Here is a 14065-nt window from a genome sequence, read left to right as displayed (position 1 = left end):
TTTTGACAGCTGTGTGTGTGTGTGTGTGTGTGTGTGTGTGTTTGTGTGTGTTTGCGCGTGTGCCTGCGTGCACGTGTGTGTGTGTGTGTGCGTTTGTGTGTTCGGTGTGTGTGTGTGTGTGTGTGTGTGTGTGTGAGAGAGATCATGCGTCTAAAGTTTTGGCAGCAACGCTGACTTCTCCCCCATCTCATAAACATGTGAACATGTGCTTTTGGCCTCCAGTTTGCCCCCCTGCTGATTCCTCTCCTTCTCCTCCCTCCTACACCTTGTGCAGGTGGATTAAGTCACAATGGCTGTGAGTCACGCATGCAGGCACAGATATAGGAGAAGTGAGGAGAGAGAAACCCGAGAAAGCGGGGGGGAAAGAGAGCCACTCTCTGATACTGCGTGCCGTGGTAGAGAGAGAACTGCCTGCGGTGGCACAGCTGCGTGAGATATATCTGTTCATTCGGTACCCCCTCCACCGCAACCACATGCTGCTTAGGCAGACTCTCACCTCATTCACATATCCATTTTAGCGCATACATCACAGACTATTCAGTCTTGGACCAGTACTCATGTTTTGCTGTACTCACAATGTTAAGGAAGTATCAATTTCTTTGCACACGGCTGAGAAATTGCGTGTAGGTTTTTCTGGCACTTAATATGGCTACGGAACAGGAACTCTAGCTAGTGCACTACTGCTATGGAATTCGATTCCATACCAATAGTTTGAATATTATCGGTCTGGAATGTTCCATGCCAGTACTATTATTCAGATGTTTGCATCATTAAGGGAACATGGTGTTTCTCAGTGGAGAGGGTCAAAAGAAGAGGTGGCAATAAGGACACTGCTTGCCGCGGGCACCTCCGGTCACAAGTGCTCCCTCTGGGACACGCCTCACGGGGTCCAATGGCACGGCTTAGTCATTGTAGGCCTTATGTTGATTTAAGGTTACTGACTGTAATCAATTAATTAAAAAGAGCACACAGCACCTATACAAAGGCGACCTGCTTTGACCGGGTATCAGCCATACACTTAAACAATAGGGGGCACGGACTGTCAATAAACTATAGACGTGGATCCTTTTCTAATGTGCAGTTCTGAAGTGACATTGGTTGACTAGAGTGGGAGATTCAGAGACATTATTGTCATTGAGAGTGAAAGCATCGGTGTGGAACTGTTCATAAATGCAGCACTCTTTCACGAGCACTTGGACCTTTGGGAACCCCCCTCCGTGTAAAAAAGTAAGAGTTTCCATCTTGCAAAGATGCCTCCGTGGTCACATGTGTTTGACATTAATGGGCCCTGAAAAACACAAATTGCTCACAGACAGCAGGATTCTCCACACTTGTTTAAGTAGGGATTATGCCAGCATGTGTTTAAAGCCCCTGAAGTTAAGTTTGGTCCAAACTGCCAGCGCGTTCATAAAGACGATCATGACGGATGAAATGATAATGCGTTCTGCACAGATGCTTCCTGGCCGCATCTGATGTTGCCCAGACGGATTATCCTGTTCTGTATGGCTTGCCTGCATGTGACATGCCGTGAGACCAAGGCCTCTGTTGCCTTCGCTGAGTGTGGTTAAGCTTGCAGAAAGACGCTCGGCCGTTCAACGGACCACTGTGCATGAAATCCCAGCCTTGTGACCAGCGAGCACTCCTGCCTAATTGTAACCGGTCTGTTGCATCACCTGTTCTGGAATTCAATCATTTTCTCCGACACAAGGACATGAACTTATTGTGTGCCCTAATTCCCCCCCCACTCACCATCAACATCATCGTCAGATGATTTTTATTTGGGGAGAACAAACTCTGTTAGCAAATTGTGTTTAAAAAGCACAGAGTGAGCCTGTTCTCTATCAGACTGGGAGCGCCAGGAATCTGCATTTAAATTGAATTTGGAGACATTATTAGATTTTCCCTGAAATGGCGGGCGGCTATGCATGTGAGCGTGTGATGTTGTCTACGTATAGGCATGACGGAAAAAAACAAACGGAGCGACTAACACTGGGGTGGCTGTGTCACACTAAATGGTCTCATACCTCTGCAATCATCACAATGCCTAAAGAGAGCGGCCTGTCTCATTACCCCCGCGGTGAGCTTACTAGGGACAGCTGAAGTCTTGTGTTGCAGGCCAAAACCCAGAGAGAATGTGTCTGCTCCGTGCCGCCAATCAAGCCCCTGCGCTTCTCATCGGTAAACCCCATCTGTCAAGCTCGCCATCACGGCTATTTTGAGAGCATCCGATGCATCCGATGCTTTCCCTTTGTTTGTTGTTTTCTCGTTCTTTTTGGTCTTAATGCTGGAAATCAGTGACCCTAATCAACCTTTGCGTGTTAGCGGGTCAACATGTTACCTTACAGTATTAATTGGGGAAATGACCTAGAAAAGGACAGCCTCCGCGAGGCATGGCCATTATCTACTCCCCAGTAAACAGATGCGCATGCCTTTTTAAACAGTTCTAGATTAAGTATTTATACTTGGCCTCCCATTTTAAGCAGCTAATCAGACTACACACAAACCAACTTGATAGAATCATGTAAAATAAATGAGGACGGATAGGAGAACTAATAAGCCCTCGGCCTCTTTTATTATCTGTTCCCCCCTCTCTCGTTAGCAGCTCTTTGGACGAATTTGGAGGTTCCCGATAAGCCACGTCACCCACATGTGAAACAACGTGCCGCGTTGGAAGGCGATGAACCCTAACTAATTTTCTCGTCAGTTACACCGCCAGCATGGCGTAAACACACATGTTCAGATGATGAAGTTTGAAGTGTTAATGACGATGCTCTTGGAATAGCAGTGTTGTTAGAAGCCCAGCTGAATCACACGGTTCAATATGTCTCGCACTGTATTACTTCAGGCTATTCTTATCCCTCCCATAACCCTCTCACTGTGTAGGCACCCCCGACACACACACACACACACACACACAGATAGCTATGTGAAACACTATCTCTCGATCGCTAGTAGAAAGAGTTTGTGTCAAAATTAGACGATGATGCTAACAGTTCAGATTAAGCCCTTATGTTGCTGTTGACAGGGCTTTATTCCATGTTTCCCCGTTGCGTATTCTCTATTCCCAGTTTAGCGATGCAGATTTCAAACCCAGGTATTGAAAGAGAGAGATGGAATTTCTCTCAGAGCTGTGACATAATATACTGTATGCCGCAGCATTCACTGTGATTTCTTGTGAGTGTGTGTGTGTGTGTGTGTGTGTTCAGCGACGCAAGAAGGTAAAAGCTGAAATGAATGTGCATCCTTGCAGAGAAGATCGAAAAACTACTATCCTTGGGCAGCTGTGTGCTCACATAATCCGAAACATCTGAGGCCTTCTTCCGCCATAGGAAATTGTCCCCAATCTCTCAACAGGGAAATTTCTTGGAATTCAAAGTGTTCTTCCGTTGTTTAATTTTGCAAAACGGTATCTTAAGGCAGATATTTATCTCCCTCGGTACAGTTGGCTTCTGCTATGCCAGTGATGATAACGGACAGTGAAAATATGTAGCCATGACCACAGCATCTTGTACAAGGGCTAGGGAAACAGTATTGCAGGAATACCACGAACCAGCGGTGAGATTGTTGCTCAGGGCTCGACTCGGGGGAGACATACTGTAGTTACTAAATATTTTTCTTGGATCACATTCAAAAGTTTTATGGGGTTTCTAATTTCCTGTCCCAGCCAATTACTGAGCAAATGTTTTGTCCTTATTAAAAAAGATGCCATTTAGAAGCTTTTCTGGTACCCTAGAAATGTGTAATTAGCTTTGAAATCACTGATAGCGTGAGAGCATAGCCAGACGCTTTTTCATCTGGCGTGATCTTCAAGTTTTCAGGAGCATTTGGCCATTGAGCGCTTGAAGGCCGAGATTAGTGCTCAAAGGACACCTGAGCCGGGCTGGGTTTGTTTTATTTTTTCCATTCTCCCACCAAGTGGCACAGTAGGTGGGGCAGGTAGATTAGTGACCAGCAGCATCCCGCTGAGTGACCAGAACAGGCACACACACACACACACACACACACACACACACACACACACACACACACACACACACACACACACACACACACACACAAACACACAAACACACAAACACATGCCACCAGGCTCTATCTGTGTGTCTGTTTCCCAGGTGGGTTTTTAGCACAACCGGGAGCCCACCTGGTAAAGTTGAAGCCCTGCATTCAGAGCCCTACCCCTGGCACCCCCACCCCCTACTCTCACTCCGTGGCCCCCACTGCTCTCCTGCTCCTCCTCCTCACTGCCTCCTTGCCTGCCTGCTTGTGTGGGCCTGAGTGGAAACTTAGTGACGCCCCAGCTGAACTCCATTCCTTCTCACACTCCCACCTGCCAAGGCGCTCTCTCTCCCCCCTCTTTTTTCAGTCACTGGCAGAGCTGCGATGTGTCTCGCTTACTCACGCAAGGCCTCGCCATTCCCCTTTCTGACAGATTTGTGGACAGTGCACTAGTATGCTTCCAGTGGACACTCAGGCACATACTTAGGTTCCGAGGGGAATGAAATTAAATTAAAAAAGGGTTCGAATGTCCAGTTTTTTCCACCCTAAATTGTACGAAGGCCAGATGTCAGGACATACAATAGATTTGCTCTAGATGTGCCATAAACGTAACCGTAAATTCTGATAAATCACAAAAAAATGCCCTTTTCATAGTTTCACGATTTATCTCGATTTATACGTGGGGTATAAATTCATAACCTCAAGGATGACGCTCAACCTGTCCTCTGTGCTCTGCAGTGCATTTTTTCATTGTTATCCTCCCTGCCACATTTACAGGCCAACTTCTACAATTGTTCCCTTGCCTCTTCCTCTCGTGTCTTATTGATGGAATGTTTTTGCCCACAGAGAAGTCGAGTGAAGGAGAACTCTTATTCGTTTTCACAACATTAAGTGGACTCTGTGCCAAGTTGACTTTCTCTGTGGGGTTATGCAGTGCTGTGCACTTTATCTTTTCTGTTAGTTTTTTTCCCCAGACTTTCTCCTTCTTTTGAAGTAGTTTGACCTTTCACACATTTTACAGATACCAAGCCCCACTGCTTTGGATTAAAGTTCTGGCTGAGGATCTCTTTGTCAAAGCCTAATTAAGTGACCAAAGACTGTATAAAATGAAATGATAAGCTGCCATTGATGTTGGATTTCTCTTGCCCCCCATATCAACCCCCCCCCCCACCCCTCTCCTCCGTTTCGTTTTTTCTCTGGGTCAGTGTGGGAATTTTTCCGCTCCGTCTGATAAGGTGGGTGGGTAGAGATGTGCAGCATTGGGTAACCTTTGCAAAGGGAGCAATTGCCCGCCGCGTGGTATTTGATTTGGCATTGTTGTCGCAATCAGCCTGGAGAGGCAAGGCGGGGGGTTGAGCCAAAAGGGGGAAGCCACTCGCTCCCTGGGTGGGTGCCACGGTCCACCCCTCTGCGTATGCTGGAAATGTCACAGCCCTAGCTGCTGCTTCCACCGCCTCCACCACGTCAGTGCGTGCCCTCCCTCTCCAGACGGCCAGACAAAATAACAAGGCGCATTGGGGGGAAAAAACAAAACAGAGCCTCTTGACTGGCCCACTTGTAATGCTGTTTGCGACAGACTGTGCAAATTCGACCCTAAGCTGCCTAAGCTAACTCTCACGAAAGAGAAGGGTAAGGGAACATGAGGAGTAAACCAGAAGAGCGAAGCGGTTACAGGCGGGGCGTTCTCTTTTCCAAAGCAGGGCCCACAGGCCCCGCTGACTAGATGATGAAATGGACATGAAAGAGATGCTGGGGGTCAGACTGATTTGAATACCGTCCGTCTTTCACTCACTTACTCACCGTCTCACTCAACGGTCTCACTCCATCTCCTTCCTTCTTCTTCTGTCTCCCTCCTAGTATTCTCACTCTCGTTGCACACTGGCCTGAAAAACAGTAACCGATTGTGAACATGGGCAGTATGGAGTTGTTTACGAGTTGTGCCACAGGATTCTAGAACAATAAAGACTTTGATTACTCAACCCATGCATGCATTTAAAAGTGTGTGTGTGCGCGGGGGTGCGTGTGTGTGTGTGTGTGTGTGTGTGCGTGCGCGTGCGTGCGTGCTTGTGTGTGCCCACATCTCTTAACTACAGGCTGGGAGTTAATGTGGAGATAATTTAACACCAACAGCTAATCAGAGTGAATTGCAATCAGGTGATTTTGGAGCCTAGCATTCCGGACATGGAGGGGGGGAAAAAATTATAATTTTTCAGACACGATAAGACCTCGCTCCATTCAAATGAGATGGAGCTCATTATGTGATCTCTGCAACAGATGTCTGGGGCTGAATTCTTGGCATGGCGCGGCTGTTTTCATGGAAAACCAATGACACATCACACCCTACACGCTAATCTTGTTGCAATAGAGCCCAAAAAGGGGGCCTTGGCTGTGCAGCCTGTATCAGTGGAGATGCAGTGAGAGATTGATTGAAGGCAGGCGTGTGCTGTGGGAGGTTTCGGCCCCCCGTTGTGGGCATTGTTGATCCCAACGTTGTTTTTATGTCATTACAGCGGCGCGCAAGGCTTCATTGGCTGCTTGTGGCAGATTGGAGGGTGTTTTGTTCAACGATGTTTTTCTTTTTCAAGAGGTTAATTACTATGACAGCAGCATGGCGTTGCAGATAAATTGGCGTTTTGGTTGGCTTTTTTTCCCCCTTGTTTTATCCTCACCCTGTCTTGTGTGTCTAAACAAGGTCTCCTTTTTTTATTGACAAGTTTAATTGAAAAGGACTTAAACAAAGAAGTAAACTGATTTTTCCCCCTTCTTTCCTCTCCCCTGTGATCCGGCCGGAGTGACAACCAGCATTTTCCATGCTTTCAAAACTCACCAACAGCGAATAATTTCAAACAATTCAGTAATTCCCCCCTCTTAAGTGCTCCTCCACCATTGCTTGTTGCCCAGGTAACCAGCATTACCTTAATCAGTCATGTACCCTGAATATTGATGTGGAAGCCAGTGGTTTTGCTAAGCAGTCGTCAAAAACTGCATCTTCATCACCTGGCTGCCATTCATATAGGTTATCCAGTCTTTTTTCAAACATTGCGTCTTGTAAAAACACGTTGACAGTTGTCAGAAGGACTTTGAGAATGAGTGAGTGAGAATTACTTTGAGCACATGTTGTGTGCATTTCAAGTGCTGTGTAAAATACCGACTTGTTAGGCGGAGGGGATGAATTACACCTTGTCACAAAGTCTGCACACATCTCACACCAGCAGCTGAGCTAGTTAGAGAATATAAACAGGTTCAAACAGCTTCAAAAGCCCTGTCTTCCGTCAAAGGCATGAAATTCAGATGGCCTCTCCAATTTGAAGTAACTTCATTGTAAACAGAGAATGTGCACATGAGCACACTACAAAAACGGTCTTGTCACGCATGCGTTCATGTACGCTAGTGATCGACCCTATATGCTCGCCGATGGGTCTGTCTTTTCATGTGATTCCAATTATCAGCCCTGGCCAGCAGGTAGTAGGTATGAAGCTAGCTCTCGGTTGGAGTGGGGTAGGTACAGAATGGTAATTACCCCTCAAGCAGAATGACCAGCTTCAGCCATTAGCGTTAATAACCAGCCCTGGACCACAATCATCAAGACTCTGTCATGTCCCTGATCACAGACTTGTGTGCTGCAGCCGAAATGGTCTGCTTGTAATAGTCTTGCCTTTGCTGTAAGAGTCTTTGAGGATTGTCCCCTACAATTTGCCCAAACATTTGAAGTAGAGCATAACAGAGATGAGATACATAAATAAATAGGAGAGAGAGAGAGAGAGAGAGAGAGAGACAAAGAAAGAGCTTTGTGAGAAACCGCATACTCTCTCTTTTGATTTCAGAGTGCTGATGAGAAGCATGCCTCTCGTTCGGGGCCTTAATAGATTAGGCTTCAAGGGCTCTACCCCCGAATGATTAAGGCTATTCCTGCCCCGCATTGCATGCTCAGATGTATAATATTTTCATTGCTGGCCATAATATGTTTGTGTCTCTTTCTCATGAAAACATGAAATACTGGCAGCTTTATTGGAACTGTATGAGCACCGTGTGTTGCTCGACTTCTCTGGATTTCTTGGTCATGCTCTCCAGCTGCAAATCACTTCTATGAATTTTGATGCCAGTTGGTGGGTTGGATTCTGCATGTGTTTCTCATTACAGCATAGAAACGTGAAAGCACAACTCCGCTTTCCCCCGGGGGCTAAGATTGAGAATGGTACAGTATTTGCCCATGGACATACTTCATTTTCATGCACAATACCTTTTGATTTGTCTCATGTATGCCTATAAATTCAAGTGCTTAAATATGGTGCAACACGGTGAAGTTCAAACGCTGGGGAACATGCAAACAACAAGCTTTTACGTGTTGCTGGATTTTGCAGTGGCTGTATGAAATCGACTGCGGCACAGCAATGTTTACAGTGAAAGTGGAGCCACTTGCTTGCAGGATTTCTTCCCCCCCCCCCCCCCTGATAGTGTGTTTTATGTTTCATGGGCCTTCAAAGTTTTATGTTACCCAGTGTTTTTTTTACTCTTCAAGGCCTACATGTAATGGAGCATGTAAGGCCTTGCTGAAGACACTTCTCTCGGACTGTGTCGAGCCGGTAGTGAACGCATTAACCACACCAAAGCCCATTTCTGAACGTACTTCATGGTGACAGCCGTGAGTTATTGATTTCTCACGCGTTAGTCACGCTCGCCATCTCCCCTACGCACACTGCTGCATTTCAAAACGCCGCCTATTTGAAGATCGCTCCCTTTGAGTGCAAAAATAATACTAAAACAATAGATAAAAACACACACACACGTCTTTTTGATTACGTATCCTGCTTGACTTCATCAAGAGCAATCATGCTATGCTACGGGAGGTCCTCAGTGTGATGAGCTCCTGCTACAGAGGCTGGCCCTCATTTCACTCCGCTTTTCCAGCTTTTATGTGGCTTTATCGAGTCACGATGTCTCTGATGGATGATCTAATTTATATGAAATTAACCGGAGAAATTCTCCTGCTGCGTCAGCGCAGATACCATACGTTCCCTCGGAGCTGTAAACAGCATGATTTAGTAGCGGGGGCATTCCTCCCCTGCTACGCACCCCCCCCCCCCCCCCCCACTCTTGCACTTTTCCCTAGTTTAGAAGTTTTGACTGTGTGACAGGAATATTTGTGTCTTGTTGGAATACGTGTCGGATCCGTGGCTCTGGAAACCACATGTGTTTGGGTTTAGTGCCGTTTCAGAGTGGCAGCACAATGGAGTCCCTCATTTTGATCACGTTCTTGTCAGTTGGAGATACTCCTGCACAGGCGAGCGCACGTGAACATCACACAAAAAGGCGCGCACACACACACACACACACACACACACACACACACACACACACACACACACACACACACACACAATTTAAAAATATATATGATCAGAATGACTTGGTCAATGACGGGAGAAGAGCAGAGAGAGAGGAGATTTTTAAATATAGCAGCGTAGCATGTCTCCTGCACCTCTGTGTATTGTGTTGCTCAGAGGAGACTGATTCACAGATAAGCTGTTGCCTTAAGCTTACACAAACGCAAGCATAAGCAGTAACGTGAACCCACCGTGACCTTCCCCTTTTAGCAAGAATACATATCATGATACATATCACAGTAAGCCCACTCTCTGTGAATAACTGAAGCCTCTTTATCTGTGGGATGGCAGGGGTTGTATCAGTGTAGGTGTGTGTAATTGCATGTGACATTGCCTTCAATAATGATTAAAGCTCCCTTGTCCACAAGTGTCAAGGTGACATAGGGATTCTGTCAATGCAGTGCTTTACTCGACCAGAATTTCTGAACACCAGCCTCTCCCCTCTGCAGACTGGGTTTTGTGTCGACATCAGGCAATTCCCTGAGCAGCAGCAACCCCCACCCCCCTCACACCCCCATCTAATCCCCTCCCCCCTCCTCACACCCCCACGCACCATCGCACCCCCTGGCAGAACTAGCCAGCATACCTGGCAGGCAGGCTTACGTGTCACATGCCTCTCTCCCCCAAGAGAAGCCCTTGAGCGTGGAGACGTTCTGCTTCATTTAAGAGATGATGAGTTACTTTCCACTGAGCGCCGCCTGCTCCCCCCAACTCCCACCTCCCTCTCGCTCCCCACCGTCTGTGTGTGTGTGTGTGTGTGTGTGTGTGTGTGTGTGTTTCCCTATAAATGATGTGTATGCACGCTAAGCTAGGAATAGATCTTTCATCTCTGAAGCTTAATATGTTTTATTTCTGTTTTTTTTTCTTCTTCTCTCCTCCCACCTCTCAATCCAATATCTGTCCTCTCAATTCTCCTCCATATCTTTACATCTTCCTTTCTCTCTCTCTCTCTCTCTCTCTTTCTTTCTCTCTCTCTCTCTCTCTCTCTCTCTCTCTCTCTCTCTCTATATATATATATATATATATCCTCTCTCTGTCTCTCTCTATTCTACACCTGCAACAGGAAGCTCCTGTCATAGCAACTCCCTTCCTACGCTGGTGCGGACGCCATCTCTGATGATGCAGTCCACGCTGGACATGAAGCCCTTCATGCCCTTCCAGGTGGACACGTCGTCGCCCGTCGGACTCTTCCCCAACTTCAACACGGTAAGCTGTGCCAGTCCGGAAGCCCAGGGACGAGGAGGTGTGTTTACCTGCTTTCATCTCGCCCCCTGCTCCCAAAATGGGCTCCCTTCCCCGCCGAGGCTGTCAGTTCAAGTCAGCTGTGGTGAAACTGATTAAACGAGTGTCGGCAGGAAGGAAGAGAAAAGTTGAGAAGTTTAGAAGTTAGAAGTTTAGTGCGGCTGTTGTTGTTTTTTTTGGGGGGGGGGGGGACTGTGACCTTTTGTCTGCAGTTGTGTTTAGTTTCGCTCCCTACTGTTTTAGGCTTAATATGGAAGCCTAATGCGCATCTCTGAATACTGAAGTGTATGTCTGCTCTGTGTGAGCGTGAGCGTGAGTGTGAGTGTGAGTGTGAGTGTGCACGTGTTTATGTGCGTATGTTGATCTATCTATGCACACTTGTAGGAGCATGCACTTTGTGTGTGTGTGTGTGTGTGTGTGTGTGTGTGTGTGTGTGTGTGTGTGTGTGTGCATGTTGATCTATCAGCGTGCTCTGTGTCTGAGTGTGTGTGTTGTGCTGTCTGTGTGATGGAAAGACTGCAGGGGTGTCACCCTTCAGACATTGATTCCACCTCCCCTGCACCAACCTCCAAAACGAGAGGGAACAAAATCGATTTCTGCTTTTATCTCCTCAAAAACAGATTGCATGGTGACACTTTGTGGAAGCAGTTTGGGTATAGGTGACGTGGGGTGGCGGCTGACTGTGGTGTTGGGGGGAGGAGAGAGACTCCAATGTGACCTGAAATGGAAAGAAAAGTCAGAGACTTCCAGAGTGTGTGTGTGTGTGTGTGTGTGTGTGTGTGTGTGTGTGTGCCTGGTTAACTCTGAGTTTGCTAGCCAGTCAGTGTTTGCCAGCTCACTCCGCTCTGCTGTTCACTGGCCCAGATTAAACCCTCGCCCTTAACCAGCGCTAGCCTCACTCAGTGATTCACCGTTCCATCCATGGGCCCAACGTGACAACACTCTTTAGGACAGTTAGTGGGAGTCTCCACCCTTGGGTCACGCCAACCTGTCAACATCACTCTCGCTCACATGTGGGTCTTCTGTCTAGTCCTGTGTTGTTCTATTTTCTTCTCCTTACCCCCCATCCCACCCCACACCGGAAGAAAAATCCACCCTGTAATATCTGTCATAATTGCTGTGTTCCTGTCACTAGAAATCAAGTAGCGCTTCAAGCTGCAATCAAGGCGCCAAATTGAAACACATACCAAGCTGAAGTGTAATCTCAGCAAAGCAAATACTTTCTACAAAGTCAGCTAATCACGAGCCCTTTAATGACACTCAGAGGAATCGTTTAAGCTTCAAGTGAGCCATCTGATTTGGTGGGACACTAAATTGCCAAAACAACATTATCATTAACTGTTCTTTTAGCTCTTTTTCTGTAAACATTCTTCGGTGTTGCAGAGAGTTTAGCTTTGTTTTTCTTGGCTTCCCTTCCTCTCCCATTTAAACCCTGTTGTCAGCTGTAATTATGTGTGTGTGTGTGTGTGTGTGTGTGTGTGTGTTTGCCATATACGTGTGGACTTGACGCCTGTGGTTTCACGGAGGTGGACTTAAGCGTTTCGCCGTCGTCATTTTCGCAGCGTCCACTTCACCCGCATATGGTTCACGTTTCTTTACATCGTTTTCCACCCCTCAATAAAAAGGTCTCCTTCTGCAAAGGCCACGGAAACACCAAGAATCCCGCCTCCGCCTCACCCTGACATATGTCCGTCCTGGCATTTGGTCAGGGGTGTGTGTTTTTGTAGCATCGCCGAGCAGGTGTCCTTATTTATTATTAGCGCTCACCCAGCCCACCCCCTCTCCCTCTCCCTCCCCCGCCCCCAACCACAGCATACAAATGGACCACCGAGGCTCCAACGCCCAAGCGTGAGTAACCCAATCCAGACAAGCTGTCAGGAGAGCCAGGGGGGATCAGTTAGGTTCAACAGTCATCACCCCCCCCCCTCCCCCTCCCCACTTCATGGCCCAGTGTTTTAAAAACAAGTGACCTTATAAAATGCTTAATGCTTTTCCCCCTGCTGCACATGTAACAGCACACAGGGGGGGAAAAGGGGGGGGGATGAAAAAATGGCAAATGGCACACCGGTGCAGCCTGGAATCTGGCCCCCATGGTGTCTTTTTCACGAGTGCGCACGCCGCGGATGTTAGCCCATTCCCCTGCATAGTCGGAGGACGTCTTGTTGGCCGTGTGTGCGGCGGGCTTGGGTAATGAGAGCCCATTCATCAGAGTGATTATTGTTTCGTGGACGGGCCTGTGTGGAATTATGTTTTTGCTTGATTGCGCCGTGTCTACAGTTGATCCCCCTCTCTCTTTCATTCTCTCTCTCTCTCTCTCTCTCTTTGCCTGTGTGTGGAATCGATGCATGTGGAAACAGAAAAACAGCCTGAGCCTGTGTGCGCTGCAGACAAGTGTTTTCAACCGCTGGGGGAAAAAAATCCTTGGGAGAGAACCTAATCCATGACATAATCCATCTGCTGTGGTTACGGTGTTTCCAAACAGACTAGAGATTAGGTCACGATTTCAGAAGGGCACTAAAACCCTGACAAGTTTTCCATGTGTGCGAAAGCCCTTGTGCACAGTGTTAAGTAAATAAAACACCCATTATGGTTTTAGTCAGTTTTTGGAATTTTTTTTTTCTTCCCAAAGTTGTATTTAAGACACCCTTAAAATAGGACACATTATTTGAGGGCTAAGATGCTCTACCAGTTAGTTCATGGTCACCAACTGCACAGCACGTTGCATACTTGTATCCCAGCGAGGACCACATTATCTGTTCATTTCTCAAACGCATTCTTCCTGTCTTCCACTCAGTTAACCACACTTGATTGTGTCCCATTATTATGCGCTACCTGCTTCATTCACTCACCTTGCTGTTTGTCGGTTCGGGACGCCAGTCAGAGTCGAGGAGTCAGGTGTTTATTTGTTTACTCCAATGGATTTTCAATTATTCTGCTGCAGAGAGAGAGAGAGATAGGGGGGGGGGGGGGGGGGGGGGTTGTAATTGAAATTCACTGGACAGTGACGGCGCAGCTGAAGTGTTGGTCTGCCTGCACGGCTTATCAGCAAAGTGTAATTAACAATCCCGGAGTGACAGATAAAGTCACTTTCGAAGCGGAGCGGATCCACATCTGGAAACTGACACTAACGTTTGCCAAGAACACAGACAACATTTGGGGTGGCCAGAACAACAACTACAGCCGCAGCAGCAGTAGCAGCAGAAGCAGCAGCAGGAGCAGCCTCTAAATGACTTGTTGGCCTCTTAAGATCCATTAGTTACAGCACTCCTGTCCTCAGCCTCTCCTTGAGTCATTCATTGTTTTGCCCTTTTTTTCCCCATGCGCATTGCAAGTTGATATAGGAGAGAGATTTTAATTACAGATTACACCGCCGCACCATCCTCGAGAGGCGTTGCGTCAAAAAGACTCTCCGTGGCTGTCTGGCCGACTCGCTCGCTACC

General features: G+C 47.2%; 1 protein-coding gene across 4 annotated transcripts in view; it reads left to right on the top strand.

Annotated features, from left to right (window-relative positions):
* The window catches only part of znf385b (zinc finger protein 385B), a 78884-nt gene that overhangs the window by 47554 nt on the left and 17265 nt on the right, over positions 1-14065 (top strand). For all 4 annotated transcript variants that reach the window (XM_031586269.2, XM_031586279.2, XM_031586277.2 and 1 more), the window contains one exon: positions 10447-10589. In XM_031586269.2, the coding sequence (XP_031442129.1) occupies positions 10447-10589 (143 nt within the window). The remainder of the gene's footprint in view (positions 1-10446; positions 10590-14065) is intronic.

Source organism: Clupea harengus, chromosome 2 (genome assembly GCF_900700415.2).
Source record: "Clupea harengus chromosome 2, Ch_v2.0.2, whole genome shotgun sequence".
NCBI lineage: Eukaryota > Metazoa > Chordata > Actinopteri > Clupeiformes > Clupeidae > Clupea > Clupea harengus.
Note: the sequence above shows the minus strand (reverse complement) of the source record. Positions and strands in the feature narration are given on the sequence as shown.